The 21,363-nt window shown below is 50.9% G+C and overlaps 10 protein-coding genes; 6 read left to right on the forward strand and 4 right to left on the reverse strand.

The window, feature by feature from the left end:
• Positions 1-197: 197 nt before the first annotated feature.
• On the forward strand, positions 198-3,761 carry RCC_01677 (related to alpha-aminoadipate reductase large subunit; the record flags this gene model as incomplete). The annotated part of the gene is made up of 1 exon (XM_023766968.1): positions 198-3,761. One exon carries the CDS (start codon positions 198-200, stop codon positions 3,759-3,761), a length of 3,564 nt encoding a protein of 1,187 aa, XP_023622736.1.
• Positions 3,762-4,514: 753 nt separating this feature from the next.
• RCC_01678 (related to flocculation suppression protein) lies at positions 4,515-6,506 on the reverse strand (the record flags this gene model as incomplete). XM_023766969.1 has 4 exons in its annotated part: positions 4,515-5,842; positions 5,900-5,967; positions 6,020-6,118; positions 6,169-6,506. 4 exons carry the CDS (start codon positions 6,504-6,506, stop codon positions 4,515-4,517), a joined length of 1,833 nt encoding a protein of 610 aa, XP_023622737.1.
• Positions 6,507-7,658: 1,152 nt separating this feature from the next.
• On the forward strand, positions 7,659-9,763 carry RCC_01679 (uncharacterized protein; the record flags this gene model as incomplete). XM_023766970.1 has 5 exons in its annotated part: positions 7,659-7,750; positions 7,803-8,496; positions 8,699-8,828; positions 8,898-9,411; positions 9,478-9,763. 5 exons carry the CDS (start codon positions 7,659-7,661, stop codon positions 9,761-9,763), a joined length of 1,716 nt encoding a protein of 571 aa, XP_023622738.1.
• A 407-nt stretch (positions 9,764-10,170) lies between these two features.
• Positions 10,171-10,624, forward strand: RCC_01680 (uncharacterized protein; the record flags this gene model as incomplete). XM_023766971.1 has 3 exons in its annotated part: positions 10,171-10,210; positions 10,283-10,396; positions 10,506-10,624. The coding sequence occupies 3 exons, from the start codon at positions 10,171-10,173 to the stop codon at positions 10,622-10,624; spliced, it is 273 nt and encodes a 90-aa protein (XP_023622739.1).
• Positions 10,625-10,673: 49 nt separating this feature from the next.
• On the reverse strand, positions 10,674-11,552 carry RCC_01681 (probable enoyl-CoA hydratase, mitochondrial precursor; the record flags this gene model as incomplete). The annotated part of the gene is made up of 1 exon (XM_023766972.1): positions 10,674-11,552. The coding sequence occupies one exon, from the start codon at positions 11,550-11,552 to the stop codon at positions 10,674-10,676; it is 879 nt and encodes a 292-aa protein (XP_023622740.1).
• Positions 11,553-11,920: 368 nt separating this feature from the next.
• Positions 11,921-12,702, forward strand: RCC_01682 (probable RER1 protein; the record flags this gene model as incomplete). XM_023766973.1 has 4 exons in its annotated part: positions 11,921-11,986; positions 12,055-12,172; positions 12,240-12,579; positions 12,657-12,702. The coding sequence occupies 4 exons, from the start codon at positions 11,921-11,923 to the stop codon at positions 12,700-12,702; spliced, it is 570 nt and encodes a 189-aa protein (XP_023622741.1).
• A 1,321-nt stretch (positions 12,703-14,023) lies between these two features.
• Positions 14,024-16,548, forward strand: RCC_01683 (related to S-adenosylmethionine:diacylglycerol 3-amino-3-carboxypropyl transferase; the record flags this gene model as incomplete). XM_023766974.1 has 2 exons in its annotated part: positions 14,024-16,085; positions 16,145-16,548. The coding sequence occupies 2 exons, from the start codon at positions 14,024-14,026 to the stop codon at positions 16,546-16,548; spliced, it is 2,466 nt and encodes an 821-aa protein (XP_023622742.1).
• Positions 16,549-17,879: 1,331 nt separating this feature from the next.
• On the reverse strand, positions 17,880-18,558 carry RCC_01684 (probable nadh-ubiquinone oxidoreductase 21 kda subunit; the record flags this gene model as incomplete). XM_023766975.1 has 2 exons in its annotated part: positions 17,880-18,383; positions 18,445-18,558. The coding sequence occupies 2 exons, from the start codon at positions 18,556-18,558 to the stop codon at positions 17,880-17,882; spliced, it is 618 nt and encodes a 205-aa protein (XP_023622743.1).
• Positions 18,559-18,736: 178 nt separating this feature from the next.
• RCC_01685 (uncharacterized protein) lies at positions 18,737-19,250 on the forward strand (the record flags this gene model as incomplete). XM_023766976.1 has 2 exons in its annotated part: positions 18,737-18,878; positions 19,246-19,250. The coding sequence occupies 2 exons, from the start codon at positions 18,737-18,739 to the stop codon at positions 19,248-19,250; spliced, it is 147 nt and encodes a 48-aa protein (XP_023622744.1).
• Positions 19,251-19,634: 384 nt separating this feature from the next.
• Positions 19,635-20,240, reverse strand: RCC_01686 (uncharacterized protein; the record flags this gene model as incomplete). The annotated part of the gene is made up of 1 exon (XM_023766977.1): positions 19,635-20,240. One exon carries the CDS (start codon positions 20,238-20,240, stop codon positions 19,635-19,637), a length of 606 nt encoding a protein of 201 aa, XP_023622745.1.
• Positions 20,241-21,363: the final 1,123 nt, after the last annotated feature.

The raw sequence follows: 21,363 nt of genomic DNA on the forward strand, positions 1-21,363 counted from the left end.
GTTCAAGGTGTGACGTGCATCCACACCCGACATCGCTCGCAAAAGATCAAACATTGTGAGACCAGTCATCACTCCAACCAGACCAACCTCACTCATTGAAAACATCACCGGCCAGTAGTTCGCCTGTGATCTTCTATTCCATGACACTTATCTGAAGGCAAGCAAATTCAAGCACTGGAACAATAGCAACAACCACAATGGCATTGGACGCGAAGGATGTTCGGCCTGACCCAACGTCCGACCTTCACTGGTCGGACTTTAGGGGAGCCATTCATGAGATATTTGCCGCCAATGCGGAAAAGCATCCCGACCGATCTTGTGTAGTCGAGACAGCATCGTCCACCTCAAGAGAGCGGAATTTCAGCTACAAGACGATCAACGAGTCCTCCAACATCTTGGCCCACCACCTGGTGGGAAATGGAGTTCAGCGGGGAGAAGTCGTGATGGTCTATGCCCATCGTGGYGTAGATCTSGKKGKTSSYSKKATSRKWRWRWWRAARRCTGGAGCGACCTTTAGTGTGATCGATCCAGCATAYCCACCAGACAGGCAGATCATCTACTTGGAAGTCGCCCAGCCTCGAGCTCTGGTCAACATTGAAAAGGCCACTCTTGATGCTGGTCAGCTGGGTCCAACCGTCCGAAGTTACATCAGCAACAATTTGAACCTTCGCACAGAGGTTCCAGCATTGAAGCTCCAAGATGATGGCACCATCCTAGGAGGCTCTCTCTCCGGTGGATCAGATTGTCTGCAGGATCACATCTCACAGAAGGCAAAGTTACCAGGCGTAGTTGTCGGACCAGACAGCACTCCAACACTGTCTTTCACATCTGGCTCAGAAGGTCGACCCAAGGGTGTCAAAGGGAGACATTTCTCGCTCGCCTACTACTTTCCTTGGATGTCACAACGCTTCAACTTGTCCGAGAAGGAGAGATTCTCCATGTTGAGCGGTATCGCTCACGATCCCATCCAAAGAGACATCTTCACACCACTGTTTCTAGGAGCAAGTCTCATCGTTCCACCAGCGGAGGACATAACCTTCGATCGTCTGGCCAAGTGGGCAAGCGATAATGCAATCACAGTGACACATCTGACTCCAGCAATGGGCCAGATTTTGCTGGGAAGCACGGATCCAAAGGTTGAGAGTTTACATGCTGCCTTCTTTGTAGGAGATGTTTTACTCAAGCGGGATTGCCGTCGTCTTCAGGCGCTCGCACCGAATTGCAGAATCAAGAACATGTACGGAACAACCGAAACGCAGAGAGCTGTGAGCTTCTTCGAAATCCCATCCGCGAATGAGGATGCCGGCTTTCTCGACAAGATGGGAGATGTCATCCCGGCTGGCACTGGTATGCTCGATGTTCAACTGTTGGTGGTGGACCGCGAAAAGAAAGAGAGGCAGTGTGAGGTTGGTGAAATTGGTGAAATCTACGTTCGAGCTGGTGGTCTCGCGGAAGAGTATCTGGGTGATCCAGCGAAGAATGCGGAGAAATTCGTGTCAAATTGGTTTGTTGACAATCAGCGATGGGTCGATGAAGACAAGGCGCGTGTCGCCGCAGCTGGAACACCAGAGCCATGGCGGGAGGCATACCTGGGACCACGAGACCGCATGTACCGCTCTGGCGATTTGGGTCGATACATGCCTGACGGTAACGTCGAGTGCGTGGGCCGTGCGGACGATCAAGTCAAGATCCGCGGATTCAGAATTGAGCTTGGCGAGATTGACACTCATCTCAGTCAGCATCCCCTGATTCGAGAGAACGTTACTCTGGTCAAGCGCGATCATAGCGAGGAGCAGATCCTCGTCTCTTACTATGTTCCCGACATGCAAAAGTGGCGAGAGTGGTATGGCCAGAACGTGGAGCAGATACAGCAACCACCCAGCGGTGGCATAACCCGCCGAAGAGTTTCCGCAAAGGAGACTATGGGTGTGGCTGAGCGAATGAAGATCTTTGAGCTCCTTACACTTGATGCACGCCAGAGATTGAAGCAGAAGCTCCCAACATATGCTGTTCCGACTCTCTTCATCCCCATGCTACGCTTGCCTTTGACACCCAATGGCAAGGTCGATAAGAGAGCGCTACCATTCCCCGAGCAAGCAGAGATTCTGGGCGCGGCGCCACAGGCACCAGATCTTGATTCTCGCACCGAGACAGAATCTGCTCTCGCCGATATCTGGGCTTTCCACCTGAAGAGTCGTAATCAGACTTCGGAGACGTTGCCCAGAGATACCAGCTTTTACGATCTTGGTGGAGACAGTATCATGACTGTGCAGATCGTGCCCAAGATCAACAAGAGATGGCAGGGAGCGAACATTCCAATGTCTGTCATGGCTGGTGGACAGCCAACCTTGAAGAGTGTCGCGCGGTACATTGATCGCTCCCTCGATCCCGCAGGTTTACGACTCGACGCCGCCGAGGAGCATGAAGATCTCCAGACTGAGCATTACTCCAATGACCTCCCCAACCAAATCGCTGCTCTACCAACCAGCATATCAAGCAGTCCAATGCGGAGCACAGAAGCTGGCGTCAACATACTACTGACTGGAGCCAMGGGCTTCCTTGGTGCATATGTCCTACGCGATGCCTTCACACGCAAGGTTCCCAACCACGTCTACGCACACGTCCGAGCTAGTTCGCTCGAAGCCGGAAAGGAGAGAATTCGGCAAACGTGCACTGCCTACGGACTATGGCAAGACTGGTGGCTGAGTGAAGGTGTTCTCGAAATCGTACTGGGAGATTTGGAGAAGCCTCGACTCGGGATGAGTGATTCTGACTACAAGAAGGTGGCCGAAGACGCGGACCTCGTCATCCACAACGGCGCTCGCGTACATTGGCTCCATCCTTATGCGAGTCTGAAAGCAGCCAACGTCACTAGCACGGTCGAAGCCATCAAACTTTGTGCTACTGGAAAGCACAAGCGTCTCACCTTCATCAGCTCCACCAGTGCACTGGATACCGAGTACTTGATCGAACAATCTGAAGCCGGCCGCCCGGTCATGGAATCCGACGACCTTGAATCAAGTCGTCAGGGTCTAGGAACCGGTTACGGCCAGACTAAATGGGTCTCCGAGCACATCATCCGCGAAGCCTGCAAGCGCGGTCTTAACGCTGTGATTCTCCGCTCAGGATATGTCATGGGACATCCCGAGAGCGGAGTCAGCAATACTGACGACTTCCTCGTCAGAATGCTCAAGGGCTGTATCCAAGTCGGCTCAAGACCAGATGTGAAGAACACCATCAACATGGTCCCCGTCAACCGCGTTGCGCAACTAGTCAACGCCGTCTCATTCCACGGCAWGAGCGGCGAACTCGCTCACGTCGACGCTCATCCTCGCTTGACATTCAACGAATACCTAGGGGTTTTGGAGACATATGGCTACAACGTCCCTCTAGAATCCTACGAAACCTGGAAGCGTAAAGTCGAGCAATACGTCGAAGCAGGCCATTCCGGCAAAGACGAACTTGCGCTGCTGGGATTATATCACATGGTCACTGGGGATTTGCCATATGCGACCAAAGCGCCCAACCTGGATGATCGGAATGCGCAGGCTGCGTTGCAAGCGGATGTCGAGTTGGTGAATGGAAGCACGCCATCTACGGTCACTGCTGAGGCGATTGGAGCTTACTTGTCGTTTTTGATTGCGAGGGATTTCATGCCTGTGCCCAAGGGTGAAGGGAAGGCTTTGCCGAAGATTGTGCTGGGTGAGGCGCAGGTTGAGGCGCTGAATAAGGTTGGTGGACGTGGAGGTAGTTCTTCTTAGGTCTACTCTGGAAAGTCCATACACGGGGTCAAATCACGTCGAGCAGACCCGGACGTTTGTGTCATTTTCTGTTCGAAATGGTTTCTGTCCTCGACCCTGTTCGAAATCGTTCAAGCCCTTGACCCTAACATGTCCATCACGACAAATTTCCGTCCACTTCAAGAAACATCATCATACCCAACCTCAAATCTCTCCATGGTGCCGTCCATGGGATTTATTTTACAGTGAGGTAGTACGCCATGAATCTTAAACTCAGTCAGGAAAAACAAAGGGCGTAGACCTAGAATATCATGCATAATTTCCTCGCCTGTGAATTCGAATTCGAAATCGCATTCTAGAAACCATTTAGAATGGAATGTAGGAGCGCCGCAGAGTACATGTTCCTCTCCTCTCGACTACTTATCATGTGGGTTAGTTGGTTGGTGAAATGTCTGGTTGGTAGGTACCTAAACTTAAGACGTGGCCTTGAGGGAGATCTCGTGAGAAGGACTAGATATTCGAATCGAAAGACTTGAGAAATAAATCTGGCAGATGCAAAGTCGAGTCAATTTTCGTTCGTCTGCATGGCTGCCTGCATAAACAAACAGTACAACAATACAGTATTTGTACATCAAGCCGTTTGGATAACTCCGTACCCATGACTTTTTCAACTCAAGGTAACTTTTCAACAAATCATCCATCCACCTGCGAGCCACACCATCCCTCACACGTAACCATCCTTCACACATAATTCTTACACTTTCATCCCAATCATCATAGCATTCGTTTCCTCTTCCTCTCATCATGGGCACCCTCATCTTCGCCCTCTCGCTCCGCAGTATCGGCCGGATTGAGCAGCGAGTGGACGTTWCTAGCCATACTACTCCTCCTCGTCGGCGGACCAGGAGTTTCGAGTCCGCGGAAAGGAAATCTCGGACCGGGTATCTGCCATCCCGCATCGTTGGTATTTGCATAGTTGGGCGCGAAGCTGTTGGTAAAAGACGGTACTCCTGTATCGTGAGGTGCGGGAGAATGCTGCCTTGACCCACCGGGGTGGATCACGCGAGGTAGTTCATACTGCGCAAGCGCATCGCGAATCTGCTGATCTCCGGGATTGTGAGGAGCGGCGCGTGGGGAAGATGGCCAGGCAGAGGACGATTGTCCAGAAGCATAGGGAGATGTCCCTTGACCGTATTGTGGAGGTGGATGACCGCCTTCCCAGCCTTGCACTCTAATATCTGCGGAAGTATGTCTACGTGCAGTACTTGATGGCGGCGAGCTTGTGGTGGCAAGTGGATGTTGCTGTTGAGGCTGCTGTTGGTGTGGCGGAGGCGGTGGAGGAGGAGCAGGGAAAGTCGGCCTATTCGGCGAGGGAGAGTATGCGCCGCTGCCAGTACCGATCGAACCATAACGACGAGGCGACATTTGTTGCTGCATGTATGGTGGGACAGGAGCACGAACACCTCCGGGTCGTGGAGCAAGTCCAGGTAGGCCTTGTAGACTCGGCCGACGGGAGTCGTCGAACGGTCTTTGCCGAGGCGACATGGGTACGGGTGGTTCCGGGGCTAGATTGTTGGGCTGGAAGAAGGATGGCTTGTGGAAGAAATGGGAGTCGTGGTCTTCCGTCGATCGTATGTGATCTATTTGTCGAGATATGTCTTGGCRCATAGCCGCAACGTCGCGATGCACGGGGTTTTCAGGGTCCGGGATGATGGTCAGTAGGTGGGAGGATAGCTCATCGTTCCAATGGTGACATCTAGCCAGTCCTTCCAGAAGCGTCTGGCATTTGGCCGTGACGGCTGCGTAAGCTTCCTCCGTCCGGGCCAGTCTTGCGTGAAGCTCCTGTGCATTCCACTCCAATGCGTTTAAGCGAGCTTCCACAGGATCGGGCATTGCTTCCATTGCATTTCCCGGACCTGGAGGTTGAGGAGTTGGCATCTTGGGAGGGGCAGGAAAGGATTCGCGGTGTATCAAGGCGTGTCTACTGGCTCTTCGCTTGATCTCACGCAGACCGACGAGATCACCCCGCTTGAAGTTTCCTGCACCGTGCTTGAACTCCCACAGAGGCGAGTCGGGAGATCCGGTATGAAAGACGTCGCTCACTGAGACGGAGTCAATTTCTGTAGGCGTTGGGCGTTGGGTGGGTGATGTGGACCAACCTTTGTGAAAGCCATACAYGTTAAGTTGTCTTACGAAGGAGGAGATGTTGGTATGCTTAAAGTATTGTCTGCTCGAGTCAGCGGGTAGCTTCACACTGCATATACGATTGGCGGACTCACGCAAGAACTTTTGAGAATTCGGACGAAGGAGACATGACAAAACTCTCATTGGTGTTGGACCAAGAGATGAGATGCTGGATGCTCTGATCTTCCAACATGCTTGGGGATGTCAGCGATTCCTCTCACAGCAGGACATGACTAGCACCTACTTGTAGAGCTTGTGGATGAAGGCAGTCTGGACAATCTTAGGCTGCTGTGCAGCAGCGGCGGCTCCCGTGGGTTGCGTGGCTCCATTTGATGTTGACGTTGATTGTTGTTGATCGTGATGTCCCTGCTGCTGCTCCCCCGACCGATCTCCGCCCGGACTGCTGGTAGGCGGACCCATTGGCGAGGCTTGAGAGTGGCTCACATCCATGGCATCCCCACCGCCCGCCCCGGCAGCGGAAGCGGAAGCATGGCTCGACGCATTCTTTCCCAAGCTCGGGCTGAAGCTCCGCGTGTCGCCGCCAAAGGGATCTCTCCGTAAGGGTGCTCCCAATGAAGCCATGTTTGATGTATATATACCCCTCACACTTGTTCAAGATTCGCCCGACCTCTAACCAAGCTTCAATGAATGGTGTATCCCTTCTCTCACTCGTAGTCGCACTCCCACAGCTTCAAACTTTTTGCTACCCAGCCCAGCGTATCCCAGCTCACACTCTCTCCATGCCTCGAGGTGCACCGAGACACAAGCACCGAATCACCGTGTCTGTAATGATGGTATGTATGGATGGGTGAATAAGGCGACCCAAGTCCGGAAGGGAGTGCAGTCGCGCTGGCCTTCACCAGACAAGGTAGTAGGTCGGTCGATCGATTCCCAACTTATCGCGAAGCTTGCGGGGTCCGACTTGAGATGGAGAATTAAGGTAGGTGAGGAGAAACGAAGGAACGGTCGAGTCTCTCGCTCTCGGCGGATGCTTCCGTCCGGCGGGCAATTGAAGATGAGATGCAGGAACAATCGATGCTACCCCGAAGATAAGGTATGTGCGGAAATCATAGAGGAATATAACTACAAAAGGTGCGCCCTGTCGTGCCCACGGCGGGGGATGTGGGTGTGGTGTGGTGGGTGAGGATTATGATGGATGGGTTGATTGAATTGCTTCGGGGAACGAATGGCAAGTCGGTGCAAAAGCGAAAAGAGCTCGGATCTGCACCTCGACACCTGAACCTTGCAAAAGATAGGGGCCGCTATCCTGGGATAAGTCCATCCTCCGTGCTGTTATCCAATCCTACTGTACTGTCCTGTCCTGTCCTGTCTTGACCATCTTCCCACTCCTCTCCGAAATCCGCATTCGAGGAACAGTTGGGCGTCCTCCTTGCAGCTTGTGGCGTGTCCGTCGCTTCCAGAGGCAGAGGCAGCTGCAGACCGCTCACCCACCGTCTCGGGTCTTCCTGTCCTACCACATCCCTCGCCAGATTGAAGTTTCCGTCAAATGCAACTTGAGGCTCCACCTCTGCTGCCTGGCTAGTAAGTGGGCAAAAGAAGTTCATATCCATAACTACTCCTCCCCGCCATCGGGGAGGGGAAGCTCGCTTTTCTACGCAATCTTCCTCGACGCTGCAAGCAGGCATTGCCTGAGGTATCCCTGCACGCGCCAGATCCTTCACTTTGTTGCACCAAATCACGGAGAGCCTCGTGTTTGGACGCTGTACTCCGAGCATGACTACCGCCACTAGGCGCCAAAGACGCCTGTCGATGGATGAGTCCCCCGAAGTTGGTCGCCTCGTGGAGAATGAGGACCGGATGACGATGTATTATCCGCGGTTCGTCTCCAACATGGTCATGGTATACTGACGTATCTAGACTGCAACAATGGGTCGATGATCTGAGTCTCGATGAGAGACTTGCCGTGTCGACAATGATTTCAAAACGTAATGATCCCGTAGTGAAGCTGCCCGTGGAGCTCATCATTGCCATACTCGACCATTTACCCATCTTCGCGGCGTGGCGGCTTCAGCTCGTTGGTAGGAGATGGCGCTCGTTGTTTTCATCAGAACAGGTACTGCGAGCCAATCTTGCGCAATGGGAGACACATGACGCGTCGGACACTGGCAAAACCCCATCACAAACGGCCACGGAATCCATCAGGACCAAAGTCCGGCGTACACAAGCCTGGAGGCTGGGCTGCGCTTTCTCTAGACTCGAAATCCACGACAAGATACCCCCACTTGAACAACATTCGGGACAGATCATTGCTCTCAAAGGCAGTCGTCTGGCATACATCTGTGATTCTAAGAGTCGCGGTCATTCTCTGATCGTGAGGGACCTAGTTGCTGGAAGTTCCCATACAATCAGAGGTGATGCACGGGAAGCTATTCACTCGATGGCCTTGGGATTGCATCTCGTTGCCTTTGCATCGCATTCTGGAAAGCTTTATGCTCAAGACCTGTCAGATCTTACACGTCCAGCTCGAAGCGTTCGTCTGCCGTCCACGGCGGTGCTGGCTATGCACGTGGATCGAAAGACTGTCGGTGTTGTGTTGGAGGGTGGACGTTCTGTAAGTACGACTCGACCCAAAGACCAACTCGTCTTTTTTTTTTCGTACTTCCCAGCATCCGATCAACACATCATTCTCAGTTTGTCCGATGTATCCAATCAGCGAACGGATCGCCGAGAGGAACCTCATTCAAAACCAAAACATGAATCGAGCGTGCATCTCCAGCGCTCTATAGAGAAGTAGCTACTGACCGTTTGAGCAGTTCGCGCTATACAGTGCCGAAACAGGGTCGTTGCGTTCCTTCCCAGTAGACTTTGGATCGCAACCCGAAGCAACTGCCATAAGCCATCCCAAACTGCAAACACGGATACACATGTCTTTGCTCATTGACTGTGAGTACAACACATGCCCACTAAAGACAGACCCATGAGGTCGCTGACGCTTTTCTTCTCCTCACATAGCTCGCAGTGAGACCGTAGATATTTTCAGGTATACTCGAACTATGATAACCCCGCAGGGTGGACCTAGACCCTCCTACAACAACACGATCAAAATGCAGTGGGAGCATGCCCGATACTCTTTCACCGGACATCGAAGCGCAACATCCTACGAACAAGTCCCATCTCCAAAGTCATCGCAACCTCCAAGACAGATCAATCTAGTAGCCCTACCACCGAGCCACTGTAGGCCTGAACCCTTGGGATATGATGACGAATTCACTCTCGGTACCATTGCAATCCTGCCAGTTCCTTACCGTGACGAAGAGCTCAGGCTTAACCCACCACCCGCCAGGGTCGAACACCATCATCAAATCTTGTTCGACTCGAAAGCGGCAAGACTGCGACGGAGAGACCATGATGAGCTCAACGAACATCATCGGATAGCGGAGATACACGCTTGGAAAGATGTACGAATCTACTTCCATCAACACCAAGGTAGGCACGAATTCGTGACGAGAAACGTGGTGGATATCGGGTAAGTCGGTGGCCTTGATATCGCGATTGATGTTTGCTGACCGTTTCTCTCTTCTTTTGCATCCAGCTCTCGCTTTCAAAGCTTTGTTAGACACCAGAACCCACATCTTGATGGTAGTGAGATTTTAGGTTTCAACGATAGTTTTCTTGTCACCATGGGGCATTGGGACGGGAGAGGGACGCTTGACCAACAAAAGATTTTTCTATATTGTTTCGACGAGACGTTGAAATGCCCAGGATTTGTCAGCRCCGAGATATGGGGACGCGATAGTGGGCGTCTGGTGACGGGTGAGAAGAAGCGTGTTTGGGAGGAGTATGAAACCCCCGAACCTATGCTGGAGGTTCAGAGATAGCTCTGAATTAACAGATGATGGTATCGTTGGCTGTTTGTTGAATGGACGCAAAGCAGGACATTTTCCAGAAGATGAATCTTCGAGACTCTGGTGCGTGCTTGTACAATCATGGCATTTCGTGCATGATCGCTCATCAACCTCGACGCTCCTTCCAGTCTTTTCTCGCTCTCCAACCCTGCCAACTTTTATCAAATGACAGGGATCTTCTCCAGCTACACACGCGAAGCATGACGTATCGTTGTACCACAACACCTCTCGCTCGCTCTACATCATCCAGTGTAATCCTGTCCCTCTCGCCTCAAGACTTTCCAACAACACCTTTCCCAAGCGAAGCGAAGAAGTAAAAATCCTTGCCTTACGATCAACCCCCCCAAAAGTCTTTCAAAACGGCGTCCTATTTCAACGGGATGGGTGAGGAGATGGGCAAGGCCTGGAAAGGGCAAGGCGGTATGTCATTGCTTTTATTAAATTCTAAACTTCCTTAGAACTGTGGACTGATGAGTTTTTGGAAATTTATAGGAGGAATTCAAGGCGCTGCGACGGCCGTGGGGGATATGGTTGCCGAAGAGACGAAGAGTAGTGGGCAGAAGAAAGGGGATGCTGCGAATTTGTCGTTGAATGAGTTTTCCAAAGGTTTGTTACTCTCCTTCCTTTCCCTCCCTTCTTCCTGTTTGTATGTGTGTGAGTGAGGATATTGTAGGATGGGATGGAATGGAATGCTGATGTGGAGAAATGTTGATAGGGACGAAGAGGAGTGGTGATACGGTGCAGGGAACTGGAATTGATGCTGGGAAACAAGTTGAGAATCAGGAGAGTGGGAGTGCGGACCATTTGGGTATGGGAATGAGGAAGGCTGCTTGATGTTCTGCTTTATCATCTTCATCTTCATCCATCATTACGAACATGGTATTCATCGATGTTTCCACTCGGCCTTCTTCTTCTCCGCAAAAGCCTTCATGCCAATCTTCTGATCCTCACTCCCGAACAAACCATGGAATACTCTCCTCTCAAACTCCACTCCTTCCCGGATCCCCAAATCTTGACTCTTGTTCACCACCTCCTTACAAGCCTTGACAGCAATTCTAGAGTATCCCGCAATCGTCTCCGCAGTATCCAACGCCCCCTCCACACAAGCCTCGGGAGTCTCAAAAACCCTCGCAGCAAGTCCCCAATCATAAGCATCCCTTCCACTGAAATTCTTCCCCGTAAGAATCAACTCCATAGCTCGACTCTTCCCAATCGCCCGCGTTAATCTCTGACTTCCTCCCGCTCCAGGAATAACTCCCAATTTAATCTCGGGCTGTCCAAAATTCGCCTTTTCACTACAATACAACACATCACACATCATAGCCAATTCACACCCACCTCCCAACGCATGTCCATTAACAGCAGAAATGACAGGTTTTTTAACCGTATTCGGCAATTCCGACCACGACTCAATAAAATCCACACCATACGCATCCGCGAAGTTTTTCGTGGACATTTCTTTGATGTCTGCTCCTGCGGCGAATGCTTTGTGGGAGCCTGTGAGGACYATGGCGCCGATGGTGGAGTCTTGATCGAGGGATTTCATCGCGGCGTTGAGTTCGTGGATTAAGGGTGTGAAGAGGGCGTTGAGGGCTTTGGGGCGGTGGAGTTCGATTAGACTGACTCCTGGACGGGGCGTTGAGACTTTGATGTATTCGTAGCTTGTTGTTGCGGGGGTCGCGGCGGTGGTGGATTGGTGGCGGAGAGGGAGGGCGTAGCGGCCAAAGTGCGTGGCCGCGGGGCGGAGTTTGGAAGCTAGCATGGTGGGATTCTTTGTTTACTCTTCGTGATTGTGTTGATTATCTATCAATATTTCATCACCATCAATGCGAGAGAGGGAGCTATCAATGCGGGATTCTTAAGCTTTCGCTTGCCTCGGCCGAACTTGATCCCTAGCGTACAAGCCACGTTGGTCCCTGAATTCGCGTCCCAATCTCAACGTGGCGTGGCGCGGGAGTAGATCTCAAGAAAGGGTCGACATTTCTTCTGCAACGGGCAAACAATCACATCCACACCCACCAACATCGCCTTTCCATCCACCAACTCACGTCTCCGGACTGTGACTGCGCACGCGAATCTCCCTCGGTTTCTCCAACACATCCTCCCTCAACCCCCGAGGACCTCACAAACATGGATGCGCCGGAGCCTGATACGCCCTTTGCGGCCGTTTCCGCGCAGACAACTCGCTTTCAAAGAGTCAGTGATAGGGATACCCATGTGGAAGAGAAAGTATGACAGATGATGCTAACGGTACCATCTCCCAGATCTATCAATCCTACCTCGACAAGTCAACCCCATACGTGGCCTACAGATGGATAGGCACCGGCGTCATCTTCCTCGCCTTTGCTTTAAGGATAGTCGTCGCGCAGGGCTGGTATATCGGTATGTCATCCCTCTTCCATCTCCTGCGGATGCCACAATATACAACAAAGCTAAAAACATCTCACAGTCGCCTACGCTCTGGGCATTTACCTCCTCAACCTCTTCCTCGCCTTCATCTCCCCCAAATTCGACCCTTCCCTCGACGCCGACACCGACATGGAAGATGGTGTGCCCGCGGGCGAATCTTCCCTTCCCACGAAGAATGACCAAGAATTCAAGCCTTTTGTTCGCAGACTCCCCGAGTTCAAATTCTGGCATTCGGCCACGAGGGCTGTGAGCTTGAGTTTCTTGTGTAGTTGGAGCGAGGTGTTTAACTTGCCCGTCTTCTGGCCGGTCTTGGTGGTGTATTGGTTGATTCTGGTATTTTTGACCATGAGGAGGCAGATTCAGAGTATGATCAAGTACAGGTGAGTTGGATGGAGTGGAGTGACGATGATGATGGGACTGTCCRTATTTGAGCATGAAATGCTAACAGATGCAATAGATATGTGCCATGGGATTTTGGCAAGGCAAAGTACGAGCATAAGTGAGCGATTGATGATGAGCGACACCTTGGGCTGGATTGGATTGGATTGCATTGCGGGTGAGACGAGACGAGACGATATTGTATTACCACCACTAGGATTGGACGCAGCAAATATGTATCACAAACGCAGCAATGCATTGGTCTGCATCAACATGGCCTCCTCCCGATTCTGAGCCGTTGGGTCGAACAGGACTTGCAAAAGCTTGGAATATTGGAATGAAAAGATCAGGTGCGAGTTCCGGACACGGCTCGATATCTTGGAAGGATCCCATCGTTGAAATTTTGTTCGGCCCGACCGTTGTGCAGGCCCCGGGGGCATCAGCTATATGTTTAAGCAGGACATATCCACCTCTCCGCATACAGCGGCAGCAGCAGGAGCAACAACAGCAACGAGAGATGGCGCAACCTCAGGCCGTCATCTTATCCTCCTCTGTGCTCAGTGCTCACATTCCCTCCAACTATACATCCTTTAACATGCTTGTCGTCGCGTGATGGTTTGTGGCTGTCGCATGTCATCTCGTGCTGATCTCGTGAGGTCTTGAGCAAGCGAGGTAAGATACTGCTTGGGCAAAGCCTCATAGACCTTCATCAGGAGATTGATGAGCAGCCTACTAGGTAGTTGATCTGACTAACAACGCTGCACCCATTGAAGAAGRAAAAGCAGCATACTTCACGACACGACAGAATCAGAACCGGCATTGCACACATTTCGCACTCAGCCGCCCGATCCTGTTCATCCCGAGGAAGACACCTGGATCATCGGATGTATTCGTGGGAGTATAACGGCAGAAGAGCTCATCGATGCCAAACAAGACGTGAAGTTCGCGCACGCTGCCGTCAGCGACTCTTCCCATTGGTCGAAACTTTCGAACATGGAGGCACCCGATGCATGCAGATCGCACGCGCTCCAACCTCAGCTCTCACCCCGTCCCTGCATCCCCGGAAAACATTGCACGTTGTTGATTCTGGTCCCTCTGCTGTCGACATCATGCCTGCACGCTGCTTGCTGATAGGCTCAGAATCCCTTCCAGCACGGGCTCGTCTTTGGCGGGGCAGCGTGTCGTCGTCGAGGGGTCGATCTGCAGGTCGATCTTGTGTGTGGTGAAGAAATCGCACGGGTGTGCTCTCAACGGACGGGCACGAGAAAGACAGGCTGTGTTCCGATGGCTGGCCGAATGACGAGCGGGTCGCAAAGGAGCTTGATGAGAGAAGTACCTCATACCGCCTTTCCTTTGAGCTATCTATGAATTTCTGCTCTTCCAATCCAACCCTCTTTCCTTTACCTACATCCCTCGTGGTATCTATCCCCCCCTTCCACAACGAGCATGTCGTCCTTCATCTCCTTACTCGGGCTGGACGATCCCAAAAATCAACTCAGTTTAGCCTCTATCTGCGGCATATTCTTCCTCCTCGGCTGGTTTCTGCTCTTCTTCACTGAGCTCAGCGTGGTCAAGAAGTTCTCCAATGCAATCCATCTCCTCGGACAATTCGCCTACTCATGCTTCCTCAAGCCTCACACTGGTGACGGTACGGGCAACCAGCAGGATGCTCTGGAAAGCTTCTACTCTTCGCAAGCCTCCATCTACGATGCCACACGATCCAAGCTCTTGCAGGGTCGGGAAGACATGCTGGCGATTGTAGCTGCTCAAGTCAAATATCGACGAGAGACTGGCCAAATCTCCCACAAGCCCATTTGGGTGGACGTCGGTGGAGGTACGGGATGGAACATTGAACAGATGGGTCAACATCTTGATGTCCCGGATTTCTTCCACGCGGTATATCTGGTCGATCTCAGCTCCTCGCTTTGCGAAGTTGCACGCCAGCGATTCTCACGACTCGGCTGGAAGAACGTTCATGTCATCTGTCAGGATGCAAGAACTTTCCGTCTTGCGGATCACGAAGCTGGTGTTGGCGAGGAGAAGCGCGAGTTCAGTATTGGTCGACCGGCGTATGAGGAAGATGCACGTGATAGTGTCGGAGCCGATGTCCTTACCATGTCTTACAGCTTGAGCATGATTCCCGAGTTTCACCMCGCGATTGACAGCGTTTCGAACCTTTTGGCTCCAAATGGTATCGTTGGTGTTGTGGATTTCTACGTCCAAAACCAGATTGAGTTCGCAGGCCGCAACTACACTGGTGGTAGTATCGACAGGCATTGCATGTGGATCAGCCGTGTCTTTTGGAGAACCTGGTTCGAGCTTGACCGGGTCAACTTGGACTCTGCTCGAAGAGATTATATGGAGTACAAGTTTGGAACCATCATCAGCACAAACCGCAGATGCCGTCTTTTTGGATTCCGCATCCCATATTACATCTTTGTCGGTTGCACCCGAAGCACGATCAACCCAATGCACCAACTCGCATCCGTCGACGCCGCAGCGACCGAATCTCCCTTCATCAGCGCGCTTGATATTCWTGCACAGAGCTTGACCCGCCGACGAAGCTCCAGCACCGAACGTCGAAGCAAAGCATACGATACCGCGGTAGTGAACCTCGCAGCCAGCCTCCCTCTTCCCGCCGCATACTATCAAAACAACAAGACGCGCATCTACTACGATGATACTCTACAAAAGCATCGCCAATTCGGTGATGAGTACATCTACGCATTCACGTGGGAGGACAATCGTATGGACTCCCGGTTGTTGAAGATCACCTCGGAGGATGTCATCCTTGCCATTACCAGCGCAGGCGACAATATCCTCAGCTATGCTCTCGAACGACCAAAGAGAATCCACGCCGTGGACCTCAACCCGAACCAGAACCATCTTCTTGAATTGAAAGTTGCCGCCTTCCGCAGTCTTGAATATGAAGATGTCTGGAAGATGTTTGGCGAGGGTAAACATGAGAACTTCCAACAACTTCTCCTCGAGCGTCTATCACCACACCTCTCCTCCCACGCCTTTGACTATTGGCTTCACGTCGGTCCTTCAGCCTTTTCCGGAAAGGGCTTGTACTTTACAGGTGGCAGCCGTCACGCTCTCAAACTCGTCCAATGGCTCGGCAGTCTTCTAGGCATCCGCAACGACATGAAGAAGCTTGGTGAAGTTCAAACTCTCGCCGAGCAGCGAGAGATCTGGACCAAACGTGTCCGTCGTGTTCTCCTCTCCCAACTCCTTGCATACTTTGTCGTGGGCTCCGAGCGGTTTCTGTGGAAAGCCCTCGGGGTGCCAGGCGAGCAAAGAGCCATGATTGAAGAAGATTACAAACGCCAACAAAAAGGAACCCCGACTACAGGCGAGGAGAAGAGTGGTGAGGGTAGACCCGGTGCTGTCGGCGCCACGAAATCCGGCCAAGCGATTTGGAATTATGGAGTTGAGACTCTCGATCCCGTCGCTAATGAGACGCTGTTGAGTGAAGATAACCACTACTACCTCCTCTGTTTGTTAGGTATGTCATCTCTCCCTCCAAAAAAGAAGAACACACAAAATTAATGCTAATCAAAACAGGCCACTACACCCGCCGCTCACACCCAACCTACCTAACCCCCAAATCCCACACCAAACTCTCCCAACCCCCAGCCCTCTCGAACCTCCGGATCCACACAGACGAACTCTCCGAAGTGTTCGCACGCATGCAACCCGAAGCCCTGACGATTGCCGTTTTGATGGATAGTATGGATTGGTTTGACCCCTTGGGTGAGGAAGCAGCGATGCAATGTCGAGCCGTGAATCGCGCCATGAAAGTCGGAGGCAGAGTGCTCATTCGGAGTGCGGGACTTTGGCCTTGGTATGTGGGAGTTTTTGAGGGGGAGGGGTTTGTGGGGAAGAGGGTTGCTTGTAGGGAAAAGGGGGGGTGTACGGATCGGGTTAACATGTATGCTAGTACGTGGATTTTTACTAAGGTTAGGTGATGAGAGGAGGGGGAGGGGGAGGTATGATGGTGGTGGTGATGGTGGTGGTGATGGTGGTGGTGATGATGATGATGAAAGATAACAAACAAACAATCAATCAGCTAGACGAAAAGAAGGAAAGAGAGAAAGAAAGAAAATCAAAAAGGGTCACAAAAGAGAGGACGAAGAAGAAGAAGAAGAAGAAGAAGCAGAATAGAACAAGATCAGTTTAGTCAGACCCACCTAGCATGGAAGAAGAAAAAAGAATCAAATTTCTTTACTCAATCACTCACTCACATCACTCCAGTTGACTTCTAATGTCTGACGGTGGAATTTTATGAACGCTTCTAGAAGATTGATAGTCGCTTTTGAGGAGTGGTTCTGGCTGACTGAGATAGTCGAATTTAATGTCCTATAGTAGAAATGCAAGGTCTAATAGTCGAAAGTAATGAACGGTTCTTATTAATAGTCGAATTTGAGGAGCGGTTCTGATTGATGGTCGGATGTTGTGAACGAGTTTTCTGGTAGTAGAATGTAAGGAGCTGTTCGAACTGATAGTCGACTGTAGTGAGTAGTTCTGATTAAGAGTCGAATGTAATGAACGGATTGACAGTCGAATATAAGGAGCTGTTCTAAATGTTAAATCCAGTCAAGTGTTTAAACCCATTAATGAATGCATGATTGAGAAAGTGATATATACACCAAGTAAAGAAAATTCCATTCTCTCTGAGCTACAAGTAGTTAATAGGTAACGTAACATTCACCACACCTCCACGAATTGGTGTGATATTCTCGTTATATTGTAATGGTGTGATGAGGGAAAGCGAATGAGATTATCGATACTTGTAGGGCGGCTGAAGCGGGTTTTTTTTGGTTCTATTAGGTGCATGGTAGGGATTTCGGGGGCGGGAGGTAGGTGGGGGAGGGGGAATGTTAGATGGTGCGGATGGTGGGGAAGTGGGGATGGAAGGAAAGTGGGAATGGAAAGTGGGATTGTGGGAGGTGGTTTTGATGAGATGAAGGGGATGCTGTGCTGGTTTTCTTCTTCCATGAGAAGAAGGGGAAGCGAGCAAGCAATGCTGAGGGCCTGGTCGATCATGTAGTGGTGGTAATGTTCATGATTTGTTTTTTGGCGATTCCGCACGCTGGCATGGTATGGTATGGCGCCCTGATGAGATTGTCCATTTCTTCCATTTCTTCAACGCCTACCCTGAGAGGATGTCATCCCCCGGATACGTACAAAACAAATTCTCCCTCAATGCTGGCTGGCCTCGCCCGTGTAGAGCGTCCCGCATGCACCTCCCATCTCACTCACTCCCTCCCCTCTCAAATCCACGCAAATCTCCACCCCATCAAATCTTCTGCCCATTCCCCTCGGCCTCCAACTCCTTCTCCGCATTCCGATAATACTTGGCCGTATCCACACCATGCTGATTATGATTCACAAAATTAAACCAAGGCATGACATGCGAGAAGGTACCCGAATACCGACTCTGCCTGCTCSCCGCACCCTGCATATACTCCGTCAACGAACTCTTGCCATACAACGGCTCTCCCTTTTTGACTTTATCCGTCATCTCCCGCATATCCATCTCGATTTCCCGTCGGTTCTCACTGAAGCCGTAGAAGCGATTGCAGGAGCGCGAATACAGGAGCATGAAACCCGCCGTGACGGAGATGAAGCCCGACAGACGCATGATTTGCGCGAAACCCCCGCGGCCGACTTCTGAGGGGGAAATGCGTTCCCACCAGACCATTAGCGCGGGTCCCGAGGCTGCGAAGGCCGTGGCGGCGAGGTAGTCGCTGGGGCGGGCATAGCCGATGACGCGTTTGAAGTGGGGGTCTGAGTCGATGAGCTGGAGGGTGCTATGGTCAGTATGGCAGGTGCGGTGGTGGAGGAGGTGGAGGAGGACTGACGGGATAGTCGCTGTGGAGGGTTTTGGCGGGAACAAAAGGTCTTCCCGTCTCACCCAGCTCTGGGCCTTCGATCTGAGGGTTGGGCGCCTTTTGTGGTAGACTTCGTTCCGCCATGCTGGGTGGATGGTGGTGGAATGAGGTCGAGGAGACTGATGTGAGGTGATGTGAGGTTGCGCGCCTTCAATGGCGCCAATGCTGGAGGTCCGGATGTTGCCGTCTTCTGATTGGTCGGAAGTAGATGGGAGTCAGCATAAAGTCAAGTTCCCAAAAGGGTAGGCGCTAGTATATATAAATGGCACACTACCGCATTTACATTTTGGCACGTATTCTGTGGAAATCAGTCTTGTCTTGTTCATCCACATCTTCTTCGCGAAACTTCCTCTTGCAACACCATCTCCATCGACACCACCGTGCAAATCTCACCCAACAAAAACGTACGTTCATCCACTTTCCTCCAACTCTTCATTCCCACATGATGATATCGCCAAATCCACGCACCTTTCCAAGAGATTCCGACATGTCCCGCAGCGAGGAGCTCTATTCAACAGCTCAGATATGCGGGAGCTTGTACACCACAATTACGACCCAAGCGTTACACGGGTCCGTCTGTCGCTCGAATTGAACGAGTTCATTTAAACCATGAAACCACGGATTCTCTAGAGTCTTTCTCGAAGGGCTGTCCTCTTTGTCGATATACTTGGCATTTTTGCAATCTTCTGATCTCTAATAAGGAGTTGTTACATTACACACATACTTTACGATTTGACGAATGGACTTTGGCTGACGTGTTGAAAAACATAGGATGATATGACTTGAAGGTCGTTACCTCCCCTCTCTCATATCGCTAATGCTTCATTTTTATGATGATGAGCCTACCATCGATTCGAGAGATGCCGGCATTGCCCGTTTCAAGACCAACCACCCAGCAACTCGAGTGAAAGTTATATATAGAGTAACTAACCATTACAAGGGTCTTCTCATCAATACTCAGGCATATAACACCACAGTAACCAGAATTACAATAACAAACGCGCCACTATACCGTCCTTCTAAGAGCTATACTAAGCGTCCAAGAAACTAGCATTCCCCAAACGCATCTAATAAATTGGATAACTCTCATACCCAAGAACCTCCCCAATCATCGCACCCCCCGGCGTCCTCTCAACCCGTTCACTCTCCCCTCGTAAAAATCACCCCAAATCCTCATAAACATCCACCTCAACATCCACATGATCGAAAACCTTCCAGCTGCAGCATAATGAATCCCCATCATCTCCACCACCATCATCTCCACCACCACCATCTCCACCAGCTCGACAGCAAAGCAACACATAATAAATACCCCGATGCTGAACCCCACCCCCAATCTTCCACCCCGCAATCACAATCCCCTCACATCGATACCTTGCCCAATACCTAAGCTGCTTCAATATCCCTTCCTCAACAACTTGTCTCTCAAGAGGAAATACAAGTTCCAGGTGATCAGTTTCAGAAGGAACCCCAGCGCCATGCACACCATCCGTTAACCTCATCAAAGTAGTAAAATCTCTCGGTAAATGCAAAACCTGCTCTACTCTCCCTGACGTTTCGATTTGCTCTCTCAACGCCCCTTCCAATATTTCTAATTTCCTAACAACTTCTTCTGCAGGTAAAGCTTCCTTAAAAGGTCTAGGAATCAACTCCCCCAAAACCTCCTCCACAGACCTCTGTAGTAACCAAACCTGATTATAAACTTCCGCATCACAAAGCCCCCGATCATTTCCTCGTGGAGGGTCAACATCTCCAAACGCAAGCATATAGATTTGTAAATTCAACGCTCCGGAATCTGTATATCCATCAAGTCGAGGTATCCCATCTTCGGATTCGGATTGTGGGTGCCATTTTGATGTTACTTCAGCGATGAAGCGTTGTATTTTCCCGGCGATTCACGGCGTTTGCCACTTCGTTGTAGCGTTGGATGACGGTGTGGAGTTCATGTTCGGCATGTGGCGAGGATTTGGAGGTCATGAGTATGGCATTGATAATTTTTTCTTCGTCGGTTGCGATGTATCTCGCAAGAGACGCAATCATAAGCAAGAATGAGGTCTTTTATTTAAGAGGCTTGCGCTTGTGAATGGTGGAGCGAAGTGGCGACTTCGATGTGTAGCTTTTAGTAGTATAGCTTTACCGTATAGCGTGGCGTAGCTGAGCTCTCTCCCTTCCTTGTGACTCATCTTGGTTTCTCTGCAAATGGCTCTTTTCAATCCCCGCCGCCAGGAGATTACTCTACTAACTATAGTATCTAGCGATTAGTAAGAACGCAACGATACCCTTAGGTGCAATTGCCGTCATGTCTAGCGCCATTCATTATAGCTGAAGGCGACATTATAGTCTGGATATCTAGCTCTGGGTGTCCTTCGATCTTTACGCCGTCTAGGAAGGGATATTAAGTTATCGGCTATACTTGCGTTTACGGGATTATGGATAGTAAAGCCATCGATGAGTAGAGGTAGAGTAGAGATCAGCTTCAGACGTTTGTATTAATATCGAGAAATTGCCTGTGATGATTTCGCAGAGTTATTCGGTACAAAATCGAGATCGGCAAAGTAACTAACTACTTTACCTCTACACTGTCATCCAAACTGTGATGCAAGAGCCTACAAGGAGTTCTAACCTCATTTCTTGATCCTTCCCCAAAACACCTCAAGTCGCCCCTAAATGCTCTCCTCGCAACCCAATCCGTAGTTCCCCGGAGAAATTCTCAAAACACTGAACAATACTCCAAGAATGACAACCCCCTCCGCAACCCTATCTGCCAAAGTGACAAAGTCTACAAAGGTAATCAACAGCAGCTGAAGCGCCATCATTATTATCACTGCTAGATCATCATTCTCCGGCACCTCCTCCCTCCTCTACTCAGTCCGAGAATCTTGTAGAGCC

The sequence above is a fragment of the Ramularia collo-cygni genome (assembly GCF_900074925.1).
Source record: "Ramularia collo-cygni strain URUG2 genome assembly, contig: RCC_scaffold02, whole genome shotgun sequence".
In the NCBI taxonomy this organism is placed as follows: domain Eukaryota; kingdom Fungi; phylum Ascomycota; class Dothideomycetes; order Mycosphaerellales; family Mycosphaerellaceae; genus Ramularia; species Ramularia collo-cygni.